This window comes from Argiope bruennichi, chromosome 8 (genome assembly GCF_947563725.1).
Source record: "Argiope bruennichi chromosome 8, qqArgBrue1.1, whole genome shotgun sequence".
In the NCBI taxonomy this organism is placed as follows: domain Eukaryota; kingdom Metazoa; phylum Arthropoda; class Arachnida; order Araneae; family Araneidae; genus Argiope; species Argiope bruennichi.
In genome coordinates this window covers 16960767-16977278 of record NC_079158.1, presented here as the reverse complement: position 1 = coordinate 16977278, position 16512 = coordinate 16960767, and the positions used below count along the sequence as shown (strand labels likewise).

Here is a 16512-nt window from a genome sequence, read left to right as displayed (position 1 = left end):
ATAAACAAAACAGCATCGTAGTAAATAGATACTATCTTTCCTTTTCGAGATAATCGTCTTTATTTTGTCAGAATGCAAATATTTTAAGTTAAACTTTCATTTCTAGCTGTGACTAAATTCCAAATCGTATATGAAAACAGAAAAAAACATCTTTCGCAAGAAAGAATATAAATTAAGTCCAAAAATTCATAAACGCGAAGAGCAAGATTTAAGATCGTGTTCCGATATACTGCACTGTAATATATTATTTACACATCTTCCAAGGAACTGATGCAAAACGACGTATAAATGAAAAGATGTATAGTGGAATTTTTAATACACAACGTTGAGTATTAAAAATTTAATCTACTAACAGAAATTTAAAAATAATAAAAATATTCTTATTATATTTTTTATTTAAATATATTTATTTTTAAATTTTTAATCATTTAAATGTTCTATATCATTTATATTATTAAAAAATTAATATGAAGTATTAGTATTATTACTACACGACACTGAAGATGATAATTAAATTTTAAAATTAAGCATTTATTAAAAAAATTGAGAAAAAAATAATACCTTTCATGCATATCTTGAGTACAAATTACACTTTTCTTATTTTGTACGATTTATGAAAATATAGGTAATTTCTGAGGTGATGTGAAATGCTAATTGCCCGTCAGTATTAAATACAGCATTATTCAATGAATGTTATTTCGAAAGTGTTTTGTGAAAAAAAATAAATTTAGGGTAAATATATTTTCGCTCTCAATTATCATCGCATTTGTTTCTTACTAATTCATCAACTGAGGTGAATTCCAAAGTCCCAATACCGATTACATAATTCACATAACCAATGAAAATTACCTTTGTTCTTAATCTTTAAACACCGAAAGCGACGTATAACCAAAGCTGTGAGCAACATAAGCGCATAACTTCATTCATTATGCAGTCAAAGGTCACAAAACAAGCGATTCGCATGTCGAGCAAAGCAAAATGTAAAAAAAGTGTTTCGCTTAGCAATCGATGTTTCGCAGAACGAGCGGCGAGGAGATATCTTGACTTCATTGGCAGGATTAGCCTTTTTCTCATGTATCAGTTTGTGTTCAGCGCTTACTTGAACACTTTTTTCTGCATGGAGGAAGTTTTGGCTGGATAGCGTTGTCGAAAACGATGCTGTGAACTTTGAGAAAATGCCCGTGGAGCTGTAATCAAAATTTTTTTCTCTGGCCAAGCTTATGGAGTTAGAAGAGCAATGACATCCATGAAATGGTGAAAGAACACAATCAGAACTAGGAGTATTCTATGTCACAGCAAAACGCTGCGGTGGAGATTTGATAGATTTTGCGGAAGAAATAATAGAAGCATAATCCTAATAAGGCAGTAGTTACAGGCGCTATAAATTTAACGGTAATACGTGTCTCATTTTCGCCAAATATTGAAGTATAGTCTGAGAGAAATGTTCTAAAAACAATTTTCTTGTAAAAAAAAAAGCATGCATTACAAATAATAAATTATATAATTTGTTCTAGAATTTGTACTGAATGGAACGAATTGTTCTATTTTACATGGATTCCAATCGAAGAAACGTTTCCCTTGCCAAGCGTCGCATTAAGAGTAAAATTCGGGAACGAATAAATGAGGTTCCACTGTAATGGTTACGAATGAATTGTGATAAGTATGAAGGAATAAACGGTGCTTTAGTGTATTTTCATCATTAAATGTCAATATTTAAGATTCTTTAAAGAAAAAAATTTAATCCTGTACATAGTAGCTATACTATTCTTCATCAAACAAAACCAAAACGGGAAAGATCGATTAAGTGTTTCTAATTAGGAGTACTGGTTGAGTTTTTCTTTCAATAGAAAGGCTTTAAAAGAAAATATTAAAAAATAGGGTAACTGATTCCAAAATTATTCCGATTCGCCAGATTTGACGAATATCTGTTTAGAAGCCTTGATAGGAGAAATACAAAAAGACATATATTACAAACAACAATAAAAGAAAAACAAAACAAACCAAATGAAGTCTCACTATTCAATGTCTTAAAAATGAAAATTAAAAGCATCCATAATATTTAAAACTGAAAAAAGATTCTTATACTCTTAAAAAAAAATCACACTCATTCAACAGAAATCACATTTTCATATCTGTAACAAAGGTAATTGGATAATTTTTGCCTTTTTCTCCCTGAATTTTAAATTGTTCCCTTCAAGGCATTTTGCATTTTTGGTAATAGGAATTATGTAAGTTATTCTCATATTTGTTTCTAAATACTTAATTTCAGCTAGATTATTTAAGCCTGTTTTGGTGGCATGAAACCTGGATATTCTGATAATATCAACCGCGTCTCCTTGACTTTCATGATTGTGACATCCGTCCAGTTTATGCCACGTGCCGTCAGGCGAATCTGCACAACAAAGGGTTAAGAAATCTAATCACGCAATAAAGAGAAGGTAAAATTCATTAAAGCAACGAAATAATTACTTTCTGATTATTCCAGAATAAAAAATTGTCATTATTCAAAATCTTCGTGTTACTAGACATTAAACATTTTTTGTTTGTTTTAACTACTTTATCAGCAGAAAAAGTGACGTGACAGAAATTTCATGGCCAGAAAATTCCTAATAAGAATTTATTTTTATGCTGATAGATAGATAATGCTACCAGCGATGCAACAAAATCGTTCTTAGGCACTTAAGTCATTGTTACGCTACTCTTTTTTCATTCATTCAATTTCTTTCTTTTCTTTTTGAAAATGTTCTATGCTTCTTTATCAGGCACTGAACATATTATCTGCACGTACTATTATAGCATTTTCATAGTTAACATCTTCAAATAATATTATACAATCTTTTATTTCTATATATTATTTTCAGAAGTTTTAAAATAATCTTTTCTGACAGAAATTATAGCAAATTTAAGACACTTAAACTTATAAATGCATCAGATTTTTTTTTTCCCCACCCAAAATTGATTTCCAAATATTCCTATTCAAATAATTTTGCAGTTGTTGCTGGAATAGTGCTACCTTTTAAACAAAATGAGATCAATATTCTTTCTTTCTTTCCAGACAGATACGTGAACAATCATTTACTCGCAATCACTGTCGGATCATGCCAGTTGACAACCAATAACAATGACAAATATAAAGTGGAAATTATGTTTAAAAAAATGCTAACTTTCGATTTGCATCTTTCAATAAGATGCATTACTTGCAGAATTCGCAAACTGTTTAACAAAAACGGGGTACATTTTCCCCATAAATACAACTCTAACCGAAGCAACAAATTTATCGGAAATTTCGGAAAATGATATCGAATGAATGTTAATACAAGCCTACTCTATAGGTAAACCATTCGAGTGTTATTATTTCCATAACTTCAATTTCGAATCAAGAACATTTTAAGCATTAAAAGAATTGCCACCTTAAGAATTTGAGTTTTCTATTGAACACTATACCTAAAGCCTTGCTACCACGGCCTGTGGTCTACCGTCTGATAAATTCTGCTCTGTGGGAGGGGGGGGGGTATTGCTATTGTTCGAGAGAGCGTGGGGCAGACCGATATATCCTGTAAATGTCATTAAATGCTCCGACACCAAAAACCAAAGTATTGATGGAGGCAACGAAAATTAATCGCGGCGTTCACACAAAGCAATTCGTTATAAAATGAAATAATAAATTATTATAGATCTGAAAAAGAGGAAAAAATCCGTCACATAGAATTTACAAAATCAAAACTATGACACTTGGAAACGAATTCAAAGTCATAAAAGTACTGAATGTTCTAAAGAAGAAGAAAGAAAATCAGTTGGTTACTAAAAAAAATGATGATGATAGTCAAAATCAGAACAAAAACAGGTGGAATTAATGAATAACATAAATCAGAACGGTTCGCATACGACAAAAGGCAATTGTTTGCAATTAAGGGAACTAAAACGACCGAGATATTTACAGCTTTTCCCCATTACCTGAATTTCTCAATTAAGCATTCAAAATTAATCATATTTTAAAATTAAAAAAATGTAACACATTTCTATAATGTAACACAGTCGCACTCCGGTGTATCAGATTCATCTAGGCCGAAAATTTTATTTGTTAAATGGAGGGTATTCATATTATAGGAATCCAAAACATGAGATAAAAAAAACTTCTGCACATACCTTATGAATAGAACAACCCTAATACGTAACTACACAAATATATAAATAAAATAATTAATTATAATTCAAATGTAATAAGAAATTGTATATTTAATAAGCAGCTAAAAATACAACGAATAATTACACATTAATTTGAAATATTTAAGTATGTGCTGAGAAATGTTTGACAATTTCCTGGATTTCTGTCTGGAAAAAATTGTTTTTATGGAGAGAAAAAAAAATTATCTATAACCAACTGCATTAGGTATTTAGGTATGTTTTTACAGTTTCAAACTATGTAAAGCACCAAAAAAAGTTTTAAACAGAATTTTTTTTCTTTTCGGAAAGTGTAACAGTTTTAACGGGAGTTCCATTATCCATTTCCGCATCAGAATCACTACTATTCATGGTTTTTCGATAGATCAACGATTTCATTAACTTCAGTTACACAGGGAGACAGTCCGCCATCACATGTGGTATCATTGTTAATTTATCCCCAGAGGGACTCCTTTCCATAAGATTTTTTCCCCCCTTGAGAGTCAAACGGAAAAAACATTTCTCCACTATTTACATCACTTTCCACATGTGGGCGAGGAAAGCAGTTCTGAATTATATTTTTAAAAACTTGATTCCAAGACTGTCTCACAAAATATAGAGAATCAAAAAAAAAAAAAAAAAAAAAAATGGCCCTTCATCTCTTTCCCGCATTTTCGTCCAATGATGCCTGAATTTTTCTCATAAACAACTTTTGGTAAACAGAACACATGATACCAAGGACTAGTGACAAAAACTCACTTGTGCAATTTGCAGGGAAAAACGCGATGTTGACGTTTTTTAAATTGCATATTGGAGGTTTTTCAGGATATTCATTAATAAATAAGAGAATTTTTCTCTTTTATATCTTTAGACTATTTAAAGAAGTCAAAAATCTGTAAATAGGGAAGAAGTATCCAGATTTTTTTTCTTCTTTGTTGCATATTTTGTGGATAAGGTGTTTACGTTTTTAAGATATCGACCTTTACTGCCTTTTCTATTACAAATGGCTTCAACTTGTCAATTCCATCACCTTTAAATACAAGCAAAATCATAATCCTCATTTTGTATTATCTCCACACAAAGCATCTTTAATTTCTATAGCAAAGCGTTTGGTCACTTTTAAGTCATAAAATAATTTTGTTTCATCCGTACTGGTAATGGTGGATAATGAATAGTCTTTAATTATGCTTTACAACTTTTCTTCTCAATCTTTTACTACATTTTTATTTACATCTGCCTTTTCTGCACACTTTCTTTGGGACTGCGTGATATCTTTTCTTAAAACAGTCCACCCAACCATTGAACGCATAAAAATCTTTCACATTATGTTTCTCGGTAACTTGAAGGGCCTTTTCTCTGATCAGAGGCCTGCTAATGATTATTTTCTTGACATAAACGATGGTAAACCTTTCCACTAAGTCAGATTCAAGAACAGAAAAAGAAGTGCTTTCAATTTTCTGCAATTTTCCCCAAATTCTGCAGATGTTTTTTCAATTTTTGTTTGTTGCTTTAACAATTGAACGTAATGTCAATGTGAAGATTTCAAAGCGGTCTGCTAAAGCATTTTGTAATCCAACATTCTTGCCAAATTTATGCAAATATCAAGCTTTTCCCTACACGAATAATATTTTCGTTTGGACAATTTTCCATGCTTCACAATGTTTCAAAGAAATCGTTGTGTTATTGAGTTATCGTGTTTACATGCATATCAAATTATAGATCGGCAGACGGTACACCTCATAACGATTTGGTTCCAAATTTGATACATATCTACACTTTAGCTGCCAAATCTGGTGGCCAAATTTTATAAATCTAGCTCCTCCCGTTTTATAATTATCGTGCTAATTTGTATTCAGACAGCCATATTTCCTCAGAATGGATTCTAGAGCAAATTTTGATAGAAATGTATGGAAACCGTGTACCAAATTTCACCCGATTAGTTCAAAGTGTTATCTAGATATGGTATTAACAAACACACAGGCAAAATCTCTCTCCCCCTAAAAAAAAAAAAAAAATCCGTACTCGGGGAAATTTGAAATGTAGGAAATTGTCAACATTTCGATTCTTTTTAACGATTAAAATACAAGTATAGAAGTGATGCGACAACCTCATGAAATTTAGAACACAGACGAACCGAACTTTTACATTTATAATGCCTTGGAATTGGTTTTCCTAGATAGATTCGAATAAACAGAGCATGTACAAGACAATTAATATAACATGGCTTTAAAAGCATGACAGTTTGACGGAATCATGGACAGGAAGTTTTATCTACACGATTTAACTGAAATTAAATATGATCACTATTCCCGATGAACCAGTTGATCATTGAAGTTGACTAATAATAAATAAATAGTAAGCTAATTTATCGCTACCAGATAATTCCTTAAAATTTTAATATCTCATGACTTTTGATCAGATTTCATATCACAAAATCATATGAAAGATATTAGAAAATAAAAATTCATTATGACATTCAAGAACGAAGCAAAAGAAATCGAAGAGAGTCTGACAATGATATATTGAGGAACAGCGATCATATTTACCAAGCATCCGAGCCCTGGGGAGGTGCGACTGATCGGATTTCAACCGAGCGCAAATCCTGAACTACAACTTTGAAAAACCACAAAGCATGGGAGCAATGTAGTAGTTATGCTAATTTTAAACAAGTATTTTCATTTTCTGCATCAGATTTGCGAATAAAGCAATATTCAGACAGTCAATGCATTATAAGAATTTTATACGTCACGTTCAGCTCTATGAAATAAAACTTAAGACAGCTACATTTAATTATCGATAATGATTGTTGAAATATTAAAATTCATAGAAATTGCACAAAAATCAAGGAAAGAAAAGCAATTTTCAATGCATTTATAATTGAATTATTTCGCTCGTTTCAGAATGATACTTTATATTTAACCTAAGTTCTTCCTATTTTGAATAACTTTTTTTTTTTTTAATACGATAATCTTTATAGGTTGGGATACTATCAGAAAACCACGACATGTATAATGCAAAAAAAAAAAAAAAAAAAAAAAAAAAGCATTTTAAACATTATATAAAGCAGACCGTTGTACTTAGATTGGCAAACTTTGTATTCTTGGGTAATAAATGCTTAGAAATAATTTTTCAAAATTTTAATTGCATCGCTATATAAAAAATTAACAGACAATTTTTTCCCCAAAAAAAGTACCCAATATTGAACAAATTTCCCTCAAATTCTTCTAACAATGATTGTAAATTATAAGAAAGGTTTCAGAGAAGTTTTTGTGAAACGGAATTTAAAAAAGCCACAACATGGTTTAAAAGAGAAGATATATTTTACTTTACTGATATTCAAAAATATTTCTTTAAGTTGTTTTGAATCTCCGTTATTTAAAAAAAAATTATTCGAAACTTTTTTCATTACTTCCAATAATAAATGGAAATTTAAATTCAGGCAGCATATATTTAAGTAGTAACTTACACTGCTTAATTGAAGAGTTTATATAATTCTTTTAATAATTTAATAATTTTTTTTTAGCTTTCTGAGGGTTTTAAAAATTGTTTAGGATAATCTAATTTTTACTAAACTTTTGCCAGGAGTATTGCATTTCTTTCATGGCAATAATCTCATTTACGTATTTCTGCTGGAAAGGGTGTAACGCACTCAGATAACATGGATTTTGCTATTTCAATTTTTTTACTAACAAATAACAATTTGAGCTCGAAAAAGTTAAACGACATGGATAACATAGGACCTGGCATTGAAATTAACAAATCTCACTAGCACACAGACACAATTACCAATCCAATTCCTCACTATATGTATAGTATATTACTAACACCTTCAAAAAGGTTTAATTGCAGTATGAGTACAAATAGATATGTTTATGTGGCGTTTAATTCGAAGAAACTGCTTTGCACAATTACACATTATTGTCATCGCTGATGCAAAGATGTATATGGGGATTGCAACGCCCTCACTCCCCTCCCTTTGTCACAAATATCAATGCTTTATGTCGCTGCACTTCTTTGGATGTTGAGAATCGTTGAAAGTTAGTTTTTCATGAGAGAGAGAGAGAGAGAGAAAAGTTCTGAAGTTGAAGCTCAGAAGAGAATAAGTTAGTTGCAGAAGTATCGGAGAGCAAAGTTTTGACACCAATAGGGACCTGTGAGGCAACGCACGAATCTGATGGAACGTTATGACTGGGTCTTACAAAGAACAGGTTGCGAGTGTTTCACTGAATCTAACAGGTTCTGTTATCTCGTCAACAACTTTTCCGAGGAGAATTTTTCTAAATTTCTTTGACAATGAAGACTGTTTTTATTTGTAGTAGATACTAAAATGGTCGCCCTGACCTTTTATCAACTTCGATATGCTGACGACACCCTTTGAACCATCGATGCTACTTATAAACTTCATTTATATTGATTGCTGTTTCATCGTAAGCTGACAATCAGATAAAAAGTTTCGACAAAATATTTTCTTTACAATACGCGAATACTATTAACAATTCCGACATTTTTACCCCCAAGACGGAAAGTTTTAAATGTCTAAACACGAGCAACGCTTATGCGCTATAGGTATTCGAAATGGATAAAACTAGTTCCGACTAGTTGGTCACTTGGCACCTTCCGCTTGTTTAACAGCAAATAGCTGTTAAATGGCCAAAACATTTATTCAATTCGAAAAATATTTTAATTTTCGGAGAATTCTGAACATAATAGTATAATCTAGCGGAACTGGCAACAACACTGAATGATGCTATGTAATGCTTCCTGTATTATTGGATAAGTTTATTACAGAATGTAACTGAAAGAAATGAAATTTTGAGAATTCGGATTCATCATAAGAATTAGAAGTTGTACTTTGACTCGTAAAAATAGCAGGATAGATGACCATTTTCAAAAGCATGATTAAATGGATTTGGAACCGTGTTTGAAAGGAATGAGATGAATGGACTGGAAGTAAAAATAACTGGTATAGTATGAGAACTTTCGGTCTCAAAGCCTTGTGTATATCAGTAATTTTCAATTTATGATTGATTCAAACATTCCAACTATAAGATACAACTTTTAGGAGAATACCGAACATAATTTTATTATGAGTTTTAATCCATAAACGTCTCTCCACTACTCTTTTTCCCCAGCATTTACAAACAAACACAGTTTATATATGAAAAAGAAATCAATACTTTGTGCTTAATTTTTTGGGTCAGATTTTAAGACAATTATATACATTTCAATATACTTTATAGAAGGCACCAGGAAGAAGGAGTATATATAAAACCTCATTTATAAAAGGTTAGTTATAATTCGGGTTTAATAGGTTTCAATTTTATATTATATGTACATAGTCAGTTGCAATTTCCATAGAAACAAATAATAAAGATACTATAAGAGCGCTCAGAATAAGCTAAATGCTACAAATGTTTTGTGTGTGTCTGTAAGCAAATAAAATATTTATCAATACTATAGTCAAAATATACTTAAGAATGTTTCATAACATTCATAATAATAATAATATACATATGGGAGTAATTGCAAATATTCTTTCAGGATTTCTTATTCATATCGTATTCAAAAGTATTTTTCTTTAAACTAAACTTATATTTAAGATACCATTTATGAATTAACAAAAAGATTAAAAGTAAAGTAATAACCTCTTCCTGTATTAAATTACTGACTATTTTAAAAGATTTACTGATACAGATATTTTAACAGAGACTTACTATTTAACTGCAATTTAAGAATAACTATGAAAAAAAGATTACCCTCCACAAAAAAAAGGTAGTAATGCCAATGTATTCTATACGCTTTAAAAAAAATTATCATTATTCAATAAAAACATATTTCTAACAATACAATAGTAATTTAATTACCTTACAACATTCATTGCCAAACGATAAAAAAAAATCATTGTACGCTTTTTACATTGGAATAATAGTGGCCAAATTCAAGCACAAATAATAATTAAAAAATCATCCTTTAGTACTGGAATGAAATGTGAGACTCGTGTATCAAAACACAAAATTTTAATTTAAAAAAAAAAAAACAATCAGTTAGGCACATTTATATATCTCAAGATCACTTATCCTTTCTGTTCTTATTTGGAAGGAAAAAGCAAAAATGTCTAAAATAAAACGTGGCAACTATTTCGATGTTTAACCAAAAAGGCGGACATTTATGGGGGGAAAAAAGAGTCTACTGACCAAGAACTTATATCCCCCTCCTATAATGAAGTAAAATATTGTATGTCTTATCTATAATTATAAACTTAAAATTAAGAATTTATATAAAAATAAAATCGGGAAATAGCCTCTTGATTTCCAAGACGCTTTTCAAGAACAACAAAAAGAATAGCTTTATAAACATGTCAATAAAAAAAGTAAAATATATAAAAATAGAATCGAAAAATAAATAAACCTAACCGCAATACTTCGACAAATATTGATACATGTATGCGTAACAAAATAGTGTTTTTCACGACATAATACATAAATGGATACAAGGAAATATTTCCTCTTCAAAAGCAATAAAAAAATTAGTAATAGCTATAGCTGCGTGTGAATTAAAAAAAATGGAAAATATTTAGAGCAAACTGCCACGTGCAGACGGTAAACAAACGAGTACTCACGAAGCACACATCGGCATTCCTCCGTCGCCCAACATCCTGGAAACATCCACCGAATCCCCACAACACACACTGAATGAATTGAACTCGTCGTGGAATGCGCCGCGCGGAAGGAACTCGGGGCAACCCTTTTCGCTGGAGGGGGGAATCGGAATAAATGCTGTCGAACCGTTCGACACAGGGTGAGCCAACCAGTTTACGGCGGCCCATCAAAGAACGGATAAGAATTCCAGGTTGGTGATACACACTGACCAGCTGAACTGTATACTGAAATGATCTAAGGTCTAGAAAGAAAATGTCTCTCAGTCTACAGAACTACCATCAGTAGTTTAAGAACTGGAAATAATGAAAATTTAATCGGTACATAAGTGTTTGTGAATCAGATTACGTGAATTAATTTCTTTTTAATAGCAAAATTAGTTATGATTCATTTAAAATAAAAATTTGAACACACATAGAATATCGGTCTAATTTAAACAATTTAAATGGGAGTTCAAGATATACGGAAATAAAAAAGTAAATCAATATTCTGAAGCGTGATTGATTTGATTACTTCGAGTAAAATTCCATACGGATAATACACGACTGTTATTATGGAACGAGCCTTATAACTAAATGACGAAAATTACTGTTAGACAGGCAATCTTCATGCTAATTTCCACACAAAATATAAAGATATTCGATCTACGAAGCCGTTCCTTCAATTTGTGTTGGATAAGCCATTAGTGAAAATGCCGAGCAGTTGGTTATTAACGTCCATTGTAAAGCAACACTTGGGCTATTTTGGGACGGACCTCGTAATTTTGAACCGCGGTCAGATGACGAGGACGACACCTGAGCTGGCACCCCCCTCTTCACGCCACACCACACCAGCGGGAGGACGTTTGGCATGACGGATTTAACGTACAACAGACCCCCTTACACGACGGTTCTTCGGTGGATTCGTGTCTCGAACCTGAAACCCTACGGCTCACAAGCCGATACCTTACCACCAGGCCACCGCGGCCTCTGAAAATGCCGAGCAAGCGATGAACAAAATATTGGAGACGCAATTATCGGTCTGAAGTATATCAACAACAATAAAATACCGCAGGAGCCTCCAGGAAAACAGAAAAATAAAAATGTGAAAGGCGCTCTTTCTCGAAGGTCCCGGTATTACTCATTAACTCCGATTCTATCCCAGAGCCTCCACTCCTAGGGAAAAAGCAGAACAAAGTGATACTAAAAACTCATCCGAAACTTCTACATCATGAGAGATATGAGTGCAATGCCCAACTAAACAAGTCGCAAATGATCCATCTGACATTTCTGTATTGCGGGAAGTATAACTGTTTCGGCGCGTAGGGACGCTTTTCCCCTTCTTGCTGTGCTCGTCACGAACATCAGCGCATATGCAACTCCAGAATTTTGGATCCAGTGTTTTTATGTGTGTGTTTAGCCATTCAAAATTTATAGTTAGTCTAACTTTGTAATCGTGGATAAATACAACACTGTATTTAAGAGCAGATTTTGTTAACCAGAGTCAGAAAATAGATTATACATCAAATGAACGACTGTACCATCAAATAAATTCAGAATGACGCAAAAGCAATTAACATTATTACAGAAAGCTTTCACGACATAAACAATAGTGACTATTTCAAGTCACTAATGACGGCGAACAGTTTCTCCAACATTTTGCCGTTAATGACTGGCTCGACACACATTAAAAGCAGATCGCTGTGCACCGGTCCACATTTATGACAGATCTCTGCAGGAATCTCTTTTCAAATCGCAAATATTTGAAGATGACATTATTATTAAGCCATCACGATCCCACATACTGAAACATGATTTCAGTAAATTTATTAAATTTTTTACTTTAAATCGAAATACTACTTTATTAAAACATACTTTAATAGCCACTCTTCAGCAGATTTAAAAAATAACAGACTCAAGGAGAAATTTTTATACATTAAAGAAAATCATCACCGACGGGGAATAAAAAATAAATGTTCAGTAAATCAATAAAAATCTAATAATAAAAACTAATTTTAAAGAAAAGGGTAAAAAAATAACCATGCATTAATGCAAAGTTTTTCCAGTCAGCTAACTAGAAAAAAAAAAAAAAAAACCTTGAATCACATTGATTTGCAAGCGAATTTGCAAACGCAAAAAAAGTCCTTAAAACGGTGTAAAAAAAATTTAAGGCAGCTTATTAAAATCCGAATGTTAGAATGCACGGCTCTTGCAAATCAAATAAAAAAAAAGCATGAATTAATTATCCCGAAAATAACATTAAAAAAAAAAAAACTCTAGGTCCTGAATATTGATGGTCTTTAATTACATTTCACACTTACTCACGTAGATTGTCTTATTCAAACAATATTTTTAAACTTTAAACTGAGATTCGTATTTAATTAACTATCTCAGAAATCATATGCCTATTCTATTCATCGTACCCACGTTCCTCTCTAAGTAAAGGCACAGATGCAAACAATAACACTAAAAAGGCTGAACAAAATGTGGCGTTAAAATTTAATTGAATACGCACATAACTGCAAGTCTAAAAAGACGCTTTCTAAATGAACTGGTCAATGACATGCATTCTACAATGAATAAATATACGCTATAAAAGCTGTTAATCGCATTAACTCTTCCGCTAAATGCTAAAATGTATGTTTTATAGCACGGAGATAAAATATAAAATTCGGTATTACATAAAATTGAAAACCGATCAAATCGCTCCATTTCCGACACATCTGGATTAAAAGAAAGTACTTTCGACAGACTATTTTTATCTCAAAATCTGCATGAATAAGATGAAACTGTATGATTCATTACAAAATCCGGGAAGCATGAATTGTCCTTTTCGAATTCAGTTTCTCTAAATGACGACATATTCTGTACATTCACTAGTGAGTTGAACTGAAGCACAAGATTCATATAAAAGATAAATTCCCCAAATCCATAGGTTTAAGCACAGAAAAGGCGCAAGCTGGATTAGGTGAACTCTTTCGCCAATTCTAAAGTTGTGTTGTTTTGGATGATAACAAAAGGTATAATAGGAGAGAGAGAGAGCAAGAAAATAAAAGCTTTCGAAGGATTTATGTAGAGAGGAATTTGATTTGAATACCACAGACGGCGGTTTATTTTCATCCGAACTTCTCTTTAGCAAGAAGAGCTTAGAAAACCTTTCTTTTTGTCACGGCCACTTGGGTGGTGAATGTCACGCTTGGTCGCAAATCCGCTATGCGTCACTCACTCGAAGAACGACAATTAAATGACGACTTTGCTAAAGCGGCTGGTCCAGATATGCGACCTTCTCGGAAAGGATGCCTACTTTGTTCCGGCAGTTTAACTGGCAACGCGAACTCCAAAACATTTTACGAAAATATCAGCAATGAACAAACTTAAAAATCATTATATTTGAATTATTTAAACGTTTCACTAAGTTTATCTAATAGTTGACTATTTCAAGAGAAAATGCCTATCTCGAAGTATACATTAATTCATTTTGCCGATCTTTGCACTGAAAGTAAAAATACAGATATTTATAAATATCTTAATTAAACTTTATTCTCCATAACTTTATAAGCTTGATTTTTGTGACAAATGATTTACGAAAAATTAAGATTTTAAAAAGACATACGATACTTGAAAAAAAAAAGTAATAATAGTTTCGTTAAACTTTGAAATGTTCTAGAATTGCAAAGTATTTTCTGCAGAGAGGGATAGGAAAAATCCAACATTAAATAATTAGGACTAAACAGTTATATTAACGTACTGATTAGAAATTATGCTAGGGCTATAATGGGATGAATCTCATTATTTTAAACAGTAGTAAGTAGACGAGGGCGACACCTGATCCAGCATACATGCTTTATATATTCCTCCACATTATCACATTAGCAGAAGGACGAGTGAATGCCACGCTTGGATTAGCGGATTTAACAAGCACAAGGCATTCGTACATGTCGAATCTTCCGAGGAATCGAATCTCGGAACAGTCGACCGACCGGCTGAGTGATTCTTTTTACTAGTTATGAAGTACATGTAATAATATATATTTTTTTAATCATCAGCCATAGATTTCGTGACAAAATATTAGTTTCTTGAAATCCCCTATATATGTATATATATATATATATATATATTTGAGAAGTTTCGCGGCCGAAGAGAAAAGACACTTTTGTAAATTTTAAAACTTCGCTTTTATTCCATTACGGAAGGCATAATTTATGCACAAGCAAGAAGCGACGAGATACGTCAATCTACAGCACGACACAAGAGCAAAAAAGCGAAATATTTTCCCCCGGTGATTATATACTATGAGATTCTGATAGGGATTTTTTTTACACGTGTCCATATAGGTAAGAGAATTCAGGCATCTTTTAAGGAGAATTTGATTAACTTAACAGAATTTTATCCGTGCACTCGGAGTGTAGGAATTTGCCGATTTCAAGTTTTACTGAGCTCGTGTAGCATTAATTAAATAAAAAAAGGTGGAATTAGATTAGGAAATAAGATAAAATTTTAGAATTAAATTAATATGGGTTAAATTAAGGTAAAAGTTAGGAAATTAATTAAGTTTAAATTAGATTTAAAATTGTTACATATATATTGGAAGCTTTTAGAAAAGCCTAGGAAGCTATTTTTGGGAGCTTTTCGCATTACCCGGAAGTCGATAGGTATATACACATCACAATTAATGAGATACTGATAGAATTATCTGTGCGTAAAATCGTCATTAGGATGTAGACAGCGAAACTTAGTCCACAATCGCCAACAAATTGTGAAGAGATTTCTATTAGAAGACAATGGAAGAGAAATTAACACCCGATGCACTATGAATGCCAATGTCGAACCTCTAGAATCAACCTTGGATTAAGTGTTCTTAGCAGAACAAAACACTCTATTGTTCGGTTCGGAAAATGAACTCCACTTCATGTTTCCATTGACTAAAATTAAGATAAGCTTTTCAAAGTAGGAATTTAATCTGAATATGACCTTAAGAATTGTTCGTTAAAAATGAGTTTATTTTCTGTTCATTCGGAAAAGAATAATTTGAAAAAATAATAATGAAAAAAATTCTTACATAAAATTACAAGTTAGTTCATTATAATATATATAATTTTAAAATCAACATTTTAATCCATATTCGATGTGTAACTTTAAATAGCATGTTGGCATCGTTTAAATAAAATTAAAATTTAACAGGGGAAATACTCCCCTCGAAAGTTTCTCAAACATTCTTTAATAAATGAAGTTGGAAAAGGCCAAGAAAGCCATGAGTGTTCAGACCCCCCTCCCTCCCATACACTTCGATCCATAGAATAGAACTTTAAACCGGTACTTGTGTAATAACTGCATAGAAGTGGCGAGCAACAGTTAAGTAAGGTCGATCTTTGGCGTGAATTTAGTATTTTTACTGCATCTAGCTTACAAGGTGGCCAGCATTTCTGCTGTTTGAATTTCTCTGACATTTTCAGGTTTCTTAAGAAATTTCCCTGACTTTTTTCGGATGTTTCTAAAATCTTTAGAACGATGCCGCTTTATTTTATTCTCTTTAAATATTGCACAATATGTTCTTAAATACATTTGAAAAATTGTTCTACTCTTTTAAGTAAAATCAATTCAAAATAAAATTTAATGCTCAGAAAAAAAACCCCATCATTTTCACTTATTAAATTTTAGATAAGTTTCAATTGTGTAAAACCCTTCTCTTTTTTTGCAAATATATTAACCAACACTAG

At 31.9% G+C, this 16512-nt stretch overlaps 1 protein-coding gene across 2 annotated transcripts in view; it reads right to left on the bottom strand.

Moving 5' to 3' along the window:
* Positions 1–16512, bottom strand: part of LOC129980544 (serine/threonine-protein kinase PAK 5-like) — a 43027-nt gene that overhangs the window by 21824 nt on the left and 4691 nt on the right. Inside the window, exon 1 of one of the 2 annotated variants that reach the window (XM_056090891.1) lies at positions 10781–10894. The exons of the other annotated variant lie outside the window; for it this stretch is intronic. Coding sequence (XP_055946866.1) covers positions 10781–10815 — 35 coding nt within the window. The 5' untranslated portion in view covers positions 10816–10894. Of the gene's footprint in view, positions 1–10780; positions 10895–16512 lie in introns of those variants that run through there. 2 annotated transcript variants of the gene reach the window in all.